Source organism: Acomys russatus, chromosome 25 (assembly GCF_903995435.1).
Source record: "Acomys russatus chromosome 25, mAcoRus1.1, whole genome shotgun sequence".
Lineage (NCBI taxonomy): Eukaryota > Metazoa > Chordata > Mammalia > Rodentia > Muridae > Acomys > Acomys russatus.
In genome coordinates this window covers 43,620,198-43,632,662 of record NC_067161.1, presented here as the reverse complement: position 1 = coordinate 43,632,662, position 12,465 = coordinate 43,620,198, and the positions used below count along the sequence as shown (strand labels likewise).

General features: G+C 44.3%; 1 protein-coding gene across 1 annotated transcript in view; it reads right to left on the bottom strand.

The window, feature by feature from the left end:
• Positions 1–12,465, bottom strand: part of Fbxw10b (F-box and WD repeat domain containing 10B) — a 35,373-nt gene that overhangs the window by 12,365 nt on the left and 10,543 nt on the right. The window contains exons 7-10 of the mRNA XM_051168361.1: positions 11,238–11,438; positions 7,042–7,163; positions 1,714–1,862; positions 246–388 (exon numbers count right to left, since the gene is read on the bottom strand). Of these exons, the coding sequence (XP_051024318.1) occupies positions 246–388; positions 1,714–1,862; positions 7,042–7,163; positions 11,238–11,438 (615 nt within the window). The remainder of the gene's footprint in view (positions 1–245; positions 389–1,713; positions 1,863–7,041; positions 7,164–11,237; positions 11,439–12,465) is intronic.

Sequence of the window (12,465 nt, the reverse complement as noted above, 5' to 3'; positions counted from 1 at the left end):
GGGAGACCTACTCTCACTCCATGCCACTTTCCCCAACAACTTCTAAACATTTATATCTAGTGCAATTATTTCTCAAGAGAAACAAGGGAGTGTGGGAAGGAATGTCCAGAAGGAAAGATGGTGGTAGAAATGGAAAGAAAGCAGAAAGGAGTGAGGGAGGAAAAAAGGGCCAGAAGAGCAGCAGTGCACAGGGGGACCCACCCAGCAAAGACTGTACATTTACCGTCCCACTCGCCAGCACCTACTTAGGATGCTTGAAGGCCATCAGACACCGCTCATACTTTCCCACCATGCTCCAGCCCATGACCAGGCCATCAGCACCTCCAGACACGAGATGCCATTGGTTAAAGAACAGGCACTTCACGGCTCCCTCGTGCCCAGTGAGAGTCTGCAAGAAAAGATGGCACTGCTTTCAGACCCTCTCAGTTTAGACGGCCAGAGCTGGGGGCTTCTTTAGCGGAACCCCAAAGCTGTACCACACTCCTCCGTGACTGACCACCCCCTCCCCCCACTTAGCATGTCCTTCAGCTGACTTAATTTCAAGGCAGAAAAGCCCATGCCTCCCTCTTGGCAGAAGGTTCTTCCTTTTCAGGAGCAATGTGACAAGGGTAAGGTCTTGTTCTAGTGGGTCAGTGGGTAGCTCCCTAGAGCACAGGGAGGCCTGAAGTCTCTCTTTGCTGTGTCATCCTCAGCTCTTTGCCACAACTCAGAGGGTCTCAGGGGCCTCGTTACGGCTGTGGCTGAGGGTCAGCCACAAACAAGACAGGTGTGGGAAAATCCTACGTGTCACCTGTGGTCCTGTGGTCCAGCAAGAACGTGTTTGTGGACACATACTGTGGTCTGGATGCACCCCATGGAGGAACCCTCAAATTCATACGTCGGTGTTCAAAATTCATAAGCCCCTGAGAGGCAGTGGCATTGTGATGCTCCGCTCTCGGAAATGTATTGATCTAGTCAAGGGTGTGTGGCTTGTCCTGGGAGAGACTTGGTTGTATGAGGAGGCGGGTCTCTCTGCATGCTTTCTCTGTTGTGTCGCCTCATGTCCTCCCACCATGGCATGGCCCATCCCAAAGGCCTTTAGTAGATGCCAGCACCTTGCTCCAGAAGTATGCACCAAATAAACCTCTATTCTTTATAAACTACAGCCTCGGGTATTTTGTTAAGAGCAATAAAACATAGACCAGACTATGACCATTTCTAATGACTGTAAGATGTCAAGGGTTCTCTCATCATGAGTAAGAACAACAATTACTTTTCTAACACTCAATTTTTTTTGTTTTTGTTTTTGTTTGTTTGTTTGTTTTGCTTTACTAAATTAATTGGTAGTAGGGCTTCCTTAGAAAAAGAGGAACTAATTTATTGAAAAAGAAACCACGTGTTCATGCCCTGACCACCAGCTAGGGCCTGGGCAGGATGACTTCTGCCTCTGTTAGGAGGCCCTGAGACTCAGACTGTAAATGTGCAGTCAGAATGCAGCCTTCATCCACCCACTTCTCATAATGTGGATCACCGTGTGCGGGAGGATCCTATGATCCCCACCTACCATGAATGTCTTCAGAGACCCTTCCTGAGTGATTCTGGCTCTCCCTGGTTGCTAGCTATAACTCAATTGCTTGAGACTGGTCTAGGGAGCTCCGTGGAGTAACGGGCCTTCATGTCCTTTTAACCAATCGCCAATGCTCCTGCTCCGGTGCCAGCTCACGGACTACTCACCTTAAACAGCTGAGCTGTGACAAGATGCCACACCTTGACTATGCCTCGCTCACAGCTACTCACAATGTAGGCCTCACTGATCTTGGCAGCCAAGATGGGATCTTTGTGTTTAAACGTCTTCAGGCACTTTCCCGTGTCTATGTCCCATTCTGACGGGGAGGGGTGACAGGAGAAGGAAGGGAGAGGAGAGAGGGTTACAGTGATGTTCTGCTTCTTGTCCTAGAACTGAGCTTACTGAGTCTTCCCCAGAGGCCTTCACTAGACTGGTACCCTTCCAGGCTCACTAGCAGTGCACAGAGTCCCCTGACAATAGACCCTTGGGGAAACCAGCAATGCATCGGGCCGTCACTCTGACCGTGGAACTCTGCATCAGAACCGTAGCACTGGACCACGCATGTCCAGTAAGCCTCAAGGACGCTTGCTGTTGAGTGTAGGTGATGAAAATCAAGGCATATCTAGTGTAATGAGCCTTCCCGGGTGTTTCTTCCTGACCCACCCCTGTGATCAACAAAAGGCGAGTTGTTGTCCTTTCTAGGTATTTCTGCCTCTGACTTTGGGGTTTTTGTGGCATCGTTTTCACGGATAAGGGTGGGTTTGGTGGTGTTCCTCAGCAGACTGTGTTTGAGAGCTGCACCATCAAGTTCTGAGGGTGAGGTGGGGATGGGGGTGATGGACAGGTGAGCAAGTAGAGCTGCAAGAAATTCTCATTTGCGTGTTCTCAGAAATCTCGCCCTCCTTGCACTAAGGCTGCTTGCTAGAACAAATTGCCACAAGGTTTCTGGCTGAAATACAAATATATTGTCTCTCCCTCCCCCCTCCCCCAAGCCCTCCTTGTCCTTTGGCTGCTCTGAGCCTGGGTTGCACTGTGATTTTTCTTTACTTCACACCTAATATCCACTTATAAGTGAGCACATACCATGTTTGTTTTTCTGGGGCTGGGTTGATTTTTCTAGTTTCATCCATTGGCCTGCAAATTTCATGATGTCATTTTTTTTTTTTAAAAGAGTTGAGTAATACTCCATTGTGCAAATGTCCCATATTTTCTTTATTTATTCTTCAGTTTGAGGGACATACAGATTGTTTCCAGTTTCTGACTATTATGAATAAAGCCATTTTTTAAAAATAAACAAGCCTTTATTTTATTAATAATTTAGTTCCTGTTGTGCCCAATAAAATAAAAATCAAATCCTTAGGAACAAACTGCAAGAAAAACTAGGGGTTTTTTTGGAGTGAACTTTACATAGACATTGTCTCTTATTCTGAAGAGGGTTTTGGTTTCTGTTGTTATAAGTTTTCTAATTTACCCCTTTCATTTTATCTAGCTATTTATTTGTTTTGGAAGAATGCCCTGTAAAGGGGTCCTTACTTGACTCTGGGCAGGTGCCTTTGTGCACGTATTGCCTGGATGAAAAGAAAGGGAGCAGGGTCAATTGTGACTGGGTGGACCGTGTGACAGTCACTTACACTCAGCCTGTTCTGCTCCCAGGTGGCCATGCAGATGGTCTTCAGATTCTTCCTGTCTTTGTCAGCTCTGCTCTAAGCAGATCCTGTATGCTTAGGCTGATTGGGAATACAGTTCAGTACAGAATAAAGACTTTTAAATGCAGTAAGGTGGTCAATGCATTGTATGATCGATTTCTGTGTAGCATGAGAATTTTTGCATGTTGGTTAGTTGTAGCCATTATTTAAAGCTAAAACTATAGCCTTAGAAAAATTTTATGGAAAGCGTTATTTGACCACTTCAGGTATATATTTGTACTGGGTAAACATTTTGACCTACTCAAGAACACAACACACAGTGTCCTGAGATAAGCACTGAGACTACATGGCAAGCAGCTGCAAAATAGCAAATACACACACTGAATAAAGCCATTTTGAGCATAGTTGAGCAAGTGTCTTTGTGGTATGGGGGAGTGTCCTTTGGGACTATTCCCGAGAGTTTTTTTTTTTAGTTTGGGTCTTGAGAAAGGTCGATCCCTAATTTTCTGAGAAACTGCCATATTAATTTCCATAGTGTCTGTACAAGTTTGTATTCCCTTGAGCAATAGAGGGGGGTTCCCACTGTATCCCGTCCTCACCAGCATGAGCTGTCACTTGTGTTACTCATCTTAGCCATTCTGAGAGATGGGAGATGGAATGTCAGTGCAGTTTTGATTTTCATTTCCCTAATGGCTAAGGACGGTGAACGTGTCTTTAAGCATTGCTCAGCCATTTCAGATTCCTCTACTGAGAATTCTCTGTTTCGATCTGTACCCCCATTTTTAATTGGATTATTTGGCTTGGTGATATCTGGTTTCTTGAGTTCTTTATATATTTTGGATATTAGCCCTCTATCGGATATGGAGTTGGTGAAGATCTTTTCCCATTCTGTGGGAAATGTATTGTCTCTTACAGAACTGAGCTACGATACCACATGGCTGAAGCCAAGGTGTCAGCACAAAGATGCTCCAGAGGAAAGCCTTTTTTTTTTTTTTTTTTGGTTTTTCGAGACAAGGTCTCTCTGTGTAGCCTTGGCTGTCCTGGACTCACTTTGTAGACCAGGCTGGCCTCGAACTCACAGCGATCCGCCTGCCTCTGCCTCCCGAGTGCTGGGATTACAGGCGTGCGCCACCACGCCCGGCTCGGAAAGCCATTTCTTTATCCTTCTCTGTGACCTTCTGGAAGCTGCCCTGTCCCTTGGTTCATGGCCTGTTCTTCCACCATCAAAGCCAGCAACATTCCACTTCTTCAACCCTCTTTCATTTCCATTGGATTGCAGTCAAACACTTCTCTGGCGTTTATGGAATCACATGAACATGTTGGCCCACCATCAAAAATCCAGAATAATCTCCACATTTTAAGGCCATTAACTTAATTATATCTGGAAAAAAATCCTTTTTTGCTTCCCAAGATATATTAGTGTGTGAATGTGTGAGTGAGGGTGTGAATGTGTGAGTGAGTGTGTGTGTGTGTGTGTGTATGTGTGAGTGAGTGTGTGTGTGTGTGTGTGTGTGTGTGTGTGTAGTACCCCAGTTGGCCCAAAGACTTCCACAGTGGTGCCAAGCTTCCAACACATGAGCCTTTAGAGGAACACAACTAAGCACAAGACAACAGAGTCACCAGTTCCAAGGATTAGGGTGTAAACACTTTGGCTTGGCCATTGTTCGCCTGCTGTAGCCAACACGTCTAAAACTGAACCTATGACATCCTCTCCACTTTTTCCCTATTTCGTTCTCCCTCTATAGTCTTTATTATTTCCATGAATTGTATTTTATATGCCTGGCATCCTGGAATTGTTCGGTGGCATTATTGCTTGATTTTATAGCCTTCTTTTGACTTCCAGTTGACAAGAAAGTCCTGGTAATTTCCCCTTTGCAAGTCTCTGTTTGGCCTGGGCAGATCCATCTGCATTTCTTTACCCTTGCTTGGTGTCTGGTATTTTGAAGTCACCATGGCAGCTTTCTAGAGTGCAAGGTGTTTTAATTTGTTCCCTATCTCCACATTGTCACCTTCTTCTAGATTCTTCCAAACTCTCATCCGAGTTATTGTCTAAAGTACACTGTTGTTGTTATTTTACCAGTACGGCCTAATGATGTTTATTATTAGGCCTATAATTATTATAACGGCAGTATTTTCTAACTCGCTAGCAATCAAGACACAGACACCTACTATATTTTAAAATAGCCTTACTTAACCTGGGGCAGGGATGATATTAATCTCTTAAACTGTTTCCCATAGTGGGGCAGGTATGGAGTACCTGTCCTAATTCCATGCCATCTGACTCGAATAATTTCTATCAAGCTACCTCAGATCCATAATCCCAAATACTTGCTAATTATTATCATCTGGGCCAAGTCTCCATCCACCCTGGAGAATTGTTGGAGGTTATTGTTGGAGGTTGGTCTGATGTATTTTGATGCTAATTACTGCTTGCTGTCTCTGTAACCCACCTTGCCTAGAGCCTAACCTATTTGACCAATAAAAGGCCATCACTCTGGGCAGGGCAAAGGGGATAGGTGTGGCTAAGGTTCCCCAGGCTCGGGGAGACAGAGAGAATCCTGGGAGGAAGGAAGGGCCAGAAGAGAAGAGAAAGAAGGAGGCCATCATGGGTTAAGTGGAGGAGAAGCACTTGGCTAGCGTGGATGGAAACTTGGCCCAGATGATAATAATTAGCAAGTATTTGGGATTATGGATGAGCGGTAGCTTGACAAATTATTAAAAGCGGATGGCATAGGATTGGGGCAGGTATGGGATACCTGCCCCACTATGGGAAGTAGTTTAGGGGATTAATATCATCCCTGCCCCAGGTTAACTAAGGCTATTTTAAAATATGACAGGTGTCTGTGTCTTGATTGATTGCTAATGGGTTATACTGCCTGCCATTATAATAATTATAGGCCTGATAAGAAACATCATTAGGCCATACTGGTAAATTAACAACAGCACACATTGCATCATGTCACGTCCAAACTGCAAACACAGCTGTGGCTTTAAGGTGCAGTGTTGCATCATGGTGCAGGAAGTGCTCTATAACCAGTCGCCAAACAAGCTTAGAAGACCAACATCCAATACCGCACACCGCGGCCCATCCAAATGGGAAATACTCTTCATCCTCCTGGGCAACTATCTATCCTTGCTCACTCTGCTTGCAGTATCTTCTACTGCCTGCCTATGAAACTACGCGTCTTTAAGATCACACCCAAGTGGCAATCTGCCCAATGGAGCTTTCCTCACTTACTTCTATGTCTGTGCTTCCTTTGGACGCTGCCTGTGGTTAGGAGCGCATGACTGAGAGCTAGTCTTCGGTTCAGATCTCTTTGTACCTCTGACTGTGGCTGCCTTTCTGCCTCAGTGGTTGAGATGGTAGTGCTAATTCCCAACTTGACAAAGCCTAGAACCACCCGGGCGATGGGCCTCAGGACATGTCTGTTGGGGATTATCTTAATTGCACTAATTAAGGTGGGATGACCCATCCACTGTGCGTGGCAGCATTCCCTAGGCAGGTGATTCTGCAGTACAGTTGAGTGGCTAGATTGACACATATGTGAGTAGATGCACAAGTAACAGAATAAAGACCAGTTATAGAAATAAGTGAGGCACAAGCCGAGTGAGGAGAAATGTGCTTGAAATCCCAGACGCCAGGAGGCTCAAATATAAGGATCAGGAGTTCAAAGGAGCCCAGGCTATAATCACTAGACCGTACCCAAGGTGGAAGAGGAGGGAAGGAGAGGGGAGGGAAGGAGAGGGGAGGGAAGGAGAGGGGAGGGAAGGAGAGGGGAGGGAAGGAGAGGGAAGGAAGGAGAGACCGGGCAAAGAGAGAAAACAAGAAAATTAAAGCAGATTTCTTACCTTTCACATGTCCATCTTTTGCTCCAGATACAAGCCTGTTCTTATATAAATCCAGGCAAGTGATTGTCCCCTGGTGGCCATAGAAGATTCGTACGCAAACCCCAGTTTTCACATCCCAGTATCTGCAGAAATGGAGACGTGCTTTGGAGATTTTCAGAAGGCCCAGAGGGTCCTACTATATTGTGCAGGGTACTTTAGACTCCATTCCTTTAGATAGCTAGGTAGTGACATAGGCAGCAGAGTCTTGCACTGTTAACATTTGGGAAGATTATCCTTATAGAAAAACCAAGTCAGCACAGTGCACAGGTTAGGACTAGTGACAGAAGTGAGCAAGACTGTTGGACACAGATCAACCTACAAAAGTTGTACCTATTCCTCTATCAAAAACCAATTTGAAGACCTTAGGCTATGATGCCATTCTGAATGGACGAGAATTATGAGGTTTAATAAGAGTGCACAAGACTGTTACAGTTTTAAACAGAACAAAGAAGGGAGCTGGAGGGCTGGAGAGATGGCTCAGAGCTTAAGAGCACCGACTGCTCTTCCAGAGGTCCTGAGTTCAATTCCCAGCAACCACATGGTGGCTCACAACCATCTATAATGAGATCTGGTGCCCTCTTCTGGCCTGCAGGTGTACACACAAGCCAAGTGCTATATATCTTTAAAAAAAAGAAAAACTAAAAAAAAAGAAAAAGAAAAGAAAAGGGAGCTGGAGAGATAACTGAGTAAGAAAGACAAAGGCCTGAGTCTGACACGCCCCCCCCCCAAAGACCTACATAATAAAAAGGCCAGCATGGCAACCTATGCATGTAGTGTGAGTGCTGAGGAGGAGGCAGATCCATGGGGCTTACCAGCCAGTCAGCCTAGCCTGTGAGGTGAGGTCTAGACCGTTGACACACTCTTATCTCAAGAAAGAAAGAAAGAAAGAAAGAAAGAAAGAAAGAAAGAAAGAAAGAAAGAAAGAAAGAAAGAAAGAAAGAAAAGAAAAGAAAGAGAAAGAGGTGGACACATATGTTGAGGCTGTCTCCTTTTGGATAGCATTACTATGGCCATTTTTATTTCAGGCCTACCAGCCACATCATCTCAGCTTGTTGCTCATATAGGAAAAAACTCTCTGTGCAAGGTCAGGTTGACCAAAAACCATCTACATATTCAGCATATGCTAGTGCTTGGCTACTCCTCGAAATTCCCCAACGGCAAGCACAGCTGGCCCTAACCATAAACTCCCCTTGGGACCAATCAAATTAAAGGTCAGCTAGAACTACTTTTTCTAGTTAACAAAACTAACTTAAGTCAAAGGTGACGACCCTGTTCCACTGTCCTCCCCTCCCCTCCCCCTGCCACCCCCAAATGTTGAGGTCCAGGGGACGCCTCACAAACCACTCAGACACCTATCTCAGTCAGATATTGATGGTTTATTGAACACACACCCCAAAACTGACCATGATCAGGGACACAGTTCAGCTGAACTGTGACCACCCCCCCCCCTGCCCCCGCCAGCTTTCTTAGAAGGCAGTTTATAAAGGGAAAACAAACAAACAAACAAACAAGCAATTATCTCACACAGGGCGGAGGGGTGGGGGACCGGGGGGTGATGAACAGTTGGAACAGAATGATCAGTCCTGACTCAAGTTCTTTTTGCAAATCAGTTCTCACTAACCTTGAATGTGAGGCTGGGCAGCTGGTGCTGGCTGTGGTTATGTTTTGGGGGAACTTCCAGCCAGGCCACAAATGAGTGAGGCCATGGGATACGCCAAGAATAACAAACTCATTAAACATAAACATAGCTTATGGTCAGCCTGACCTTACAGAAGCCTGTCCCCATATCAGCAACAAGTTGAACAGGAAAGACAGGGAGCTTGGAACGAGCAGCCATGCCTCTTGCTATGCTAAAGGAGCAGACCTGTACAGGAGAAATAGTGGGTCTTGGCACACTATTGGGAAAGATTAGGCGGGGCCCATAGCTATAGCTCAGTGTCTAGCATTTGTGAAGTCCTAGGTTCAATCCCCAGCTCCAGGGCTAGGGGCAGAGGTTAGGTAGCAAGTACCCTGCGGTGTAGGAGGGGAGATAGAGATAAAATAGGCTAAACTAATAGATGAATGAAAACAGACCGTGGTCGTGTGGTGTGAACTGTGGTGTCCAAGCAGTACGCTTCCCTTTCTCTAATATCCGAAAACAGGAAAACAAACCCAAACAAACAAACGTCAGAGAATAGCTGCAATATGATTGAGATAAAGGACTTGTCCTGCCACATACAGAGATTTAAAAACAAAAGTAATTAAGACATCGTTGAGCAAGGACAGCCAGACAGAAAAATGAAATAGAACAGAGAGCCTATAAAATGGCAAGATAGAGAAGAGAGTGGTCATAGGGCACAGCTAGCCATGTAGACTAGTGGAAGAAGGCCTTTTTATTTTATTTATTTATTTATTTTTCATGAATGATGCTAAGACAGTTGGGGACACAAATGAAGAACCTCTTAAAACAAGAGGCAGTCATAACAAAACAAAAAAAAAAAAAATGAATTTTAGGTGGACTGAAGACCTGAAAGTGAAAGGCAAGAAAAAAAATAAAAAGACACCACAAAGCCAGACATGATGTTGGACACCTGTAACCCCAGCATTCCAGAAGCTAAGGCAGGAGGTTGCCATGAGTTTGAGTCTAGCCTGAGCTACATAGCTAGGCACTTAAAACAAACAAACAAACAAACAAACCCACAATCCAAAACTCATGCACACAGGCATCAGGTGACGTAGCCAAGATGGTGTGGCAGCACTCTAGAACTAAACACCAGCTATAACACAAATTCTCATCTGCAGACATTGACCCGGAACACACTGTTGACTGCGCACAAGCAAGCTGTGACTGCTGTGCTCATCCTATCGTCAATCTGAAACTGAATCCAGGCCAAAAATCATGCATTTCCAAAGTACAATTCATCTATTTTGTCTTAAGATGAGTATAAGTAAATAGTTAATATTTCTGAAAATATATAATCAAGAGGCAAACTCTAAAAGAAATACAAGACAATAATCTCTATAAAGCCTTGGGCCACATTACCCTGTCTGGAGAAAAGAAACAAGAAGGAAGATGAAATCACTCAGAGGTCAGGGAAGGGCTCTTTCCCAGTCTGAGTGAGCAGTGGCCACATTTATTACATTCTTTGACAAGAGGGGCTGAAGGGAAGGCTCAGGCATCAGAGTTGGGTTCCCTGAACCCACACCAGACAGCTCACAGCAGTCTATAGCTGTAGCTCCAGGGCATCCAACTTCCTCTCTAGCTCCAAGAGCAAAGGTACTCATTTCCATATACCCACCCACAGGTGCACACACACACACACACACACACACACACACACAATTTTTTTTAATTTTTATGAAATAAATCTCTAAAACTAAAATATACAAATATACAATATAAATATGATTTTGCCTCGCCTCTACGTTATAATTTGCACCCATGAGAAAACTAATTTCCCTTGAAGGAATTTTTTTTCAAAAATATATAAATTACATCTTTATTTAAGAATATGTTTTTAGGCCAGGCGTGGTGGCGCACGCCTTTAATCCCAGCACTCGGGAGGCAGAGGCAGGCGGATCACTGTGAGTTCGAGGCCAGCCTGGTCTACAAAGTGAGTCCAGGATGGCCAAGGCTACACAGAGAAACCCTGTCTCGAAAAACCAAAAAAAAAAAAAAAAAAAAAAAAAAAAAAAAAAAAAAGAATATGTTTTTAGGGGGCTGGAGAGATGGCTCAGAGGTTAAGGGCATCGACTGCTCTTCCGAAAGTCCTGAGTTCAATTCCCAGCAACCACATGGCGGTTCACAACCATCTATAATGAGATCTAGTGCCCTCTTCTGGCCTGCAGGTGTACATGCAAGCTGGACACAGTATACATAATAAATAAATAAATCTTAAAAAAAAAAAAAAAAGAATATGTTTTTAGAAAAAGAAAATTTCTGATTTTCAATGCCAACATCTGATAACTTACAAATCTATTTCAAACAGTAAATAATACCGTGGCTTTTATCTTGCAAAAAATAATCTACTTTTATAGATATTCTAGACGCAATAATAATTCAGGATAGCCTATAAATAAACACAAAATGGAAAGCACGAACCATGCTTCCTTCTCCCAAAGACTACCTAGTTTTCACTGGCCCTGGGCGGACAGCGACCATGACCTGTACCTCTCACCTGATGCTCAGGTCGTAGCTTCCACTTATGAGAATGTTATCATCCTCGGACAGGAAGAGAGCCCTGACACTGCCAGCATGGCCTCGCAATTCGGTGGGCATCTCCTTGACCTGCATGATGTCCAGGAGGTGGATCTTCCGGTTGAATGACACAGCTACCAGATCTCCTCCACCGTAGTGGATGATTCTGTTTTGGTCCCACCTGGGTTTCAGCATGTGGCGGGGATGGATTAAAGGGACGAGGAGTTAGTGTCCTTCCTGGGCTAACACAGCACCTGACTTCTGCCTACAGCAGTGGGATGATGGGAAATCTGGGACTTTTCAAATGAGCCCTACCTCATATCGCAAAAGTCTATAGCAAGAGAGTAACCTCTGAAGGCATGGGTAAATAAACTTATAAATCTGCTTATGTATGCTAAATCCTGCTCGGGCAGACTGAGTGACAGTTCTGTGCTCGTTGGTACCACTGCTGACAATGAAGAAGAATGTGGTATGCCCTTGTTCATTTTGAGCTTTATAACCAGTCCACCACTGACAGGTGAGATGGACCGATTTCCCAATCGGAAAACTATTACAGATTTAGGTATCATAGGAACAGGGTGGCCAAATAATTTGTCCAAATAGAGCCATCTTTAATTGTGAAAGAGGACACTGTTATTAAGTACACCATGGCTTGCAGAGTAAGGAAGCGATGCTCCAGCAAAACAGAAAGGCAAAAAAAATCACTTGGAAAAGGAGAAAAACCTTGGTTTTTAATCTGATTTCTTGTGTAATGCCTATAGTGCAACACCTCCTCCTCCATCGAAAAAGCAGCTGGGACCAAACAAGTTGTCAACCCATCCCCATGCAGACCAAAAATAAAATACAGTCAGCCTCTATAAAACCATGGCAAAAAAAAAAAAACAAAAAAAAACAAAACAAAACAAAAAAAAAACTATTAAAATGCTTCCTTAAGGCTGGGATAGTGCAGCCAGGTGCTGACTCAGTGGCAGGTGCATACGGCCTAGCATGTGTGAGGCCCCATGTTCCATCCCAGCCTTAAAGGGGAAGGCGGCAGGACTTTTGTGGCATATGCAAATGATGTCATGTGGTACAATTATTATAAATGCATTTTTATATTTAAAATAGTGCTATGTGTTCAAAAACATGATTTTTTTTTTTCTAGAGTTCAATAGTGTAGTGGCTAGGTTTATGTCAAGTTGACATAAGCTGGAGTCATCTAAGAGGAG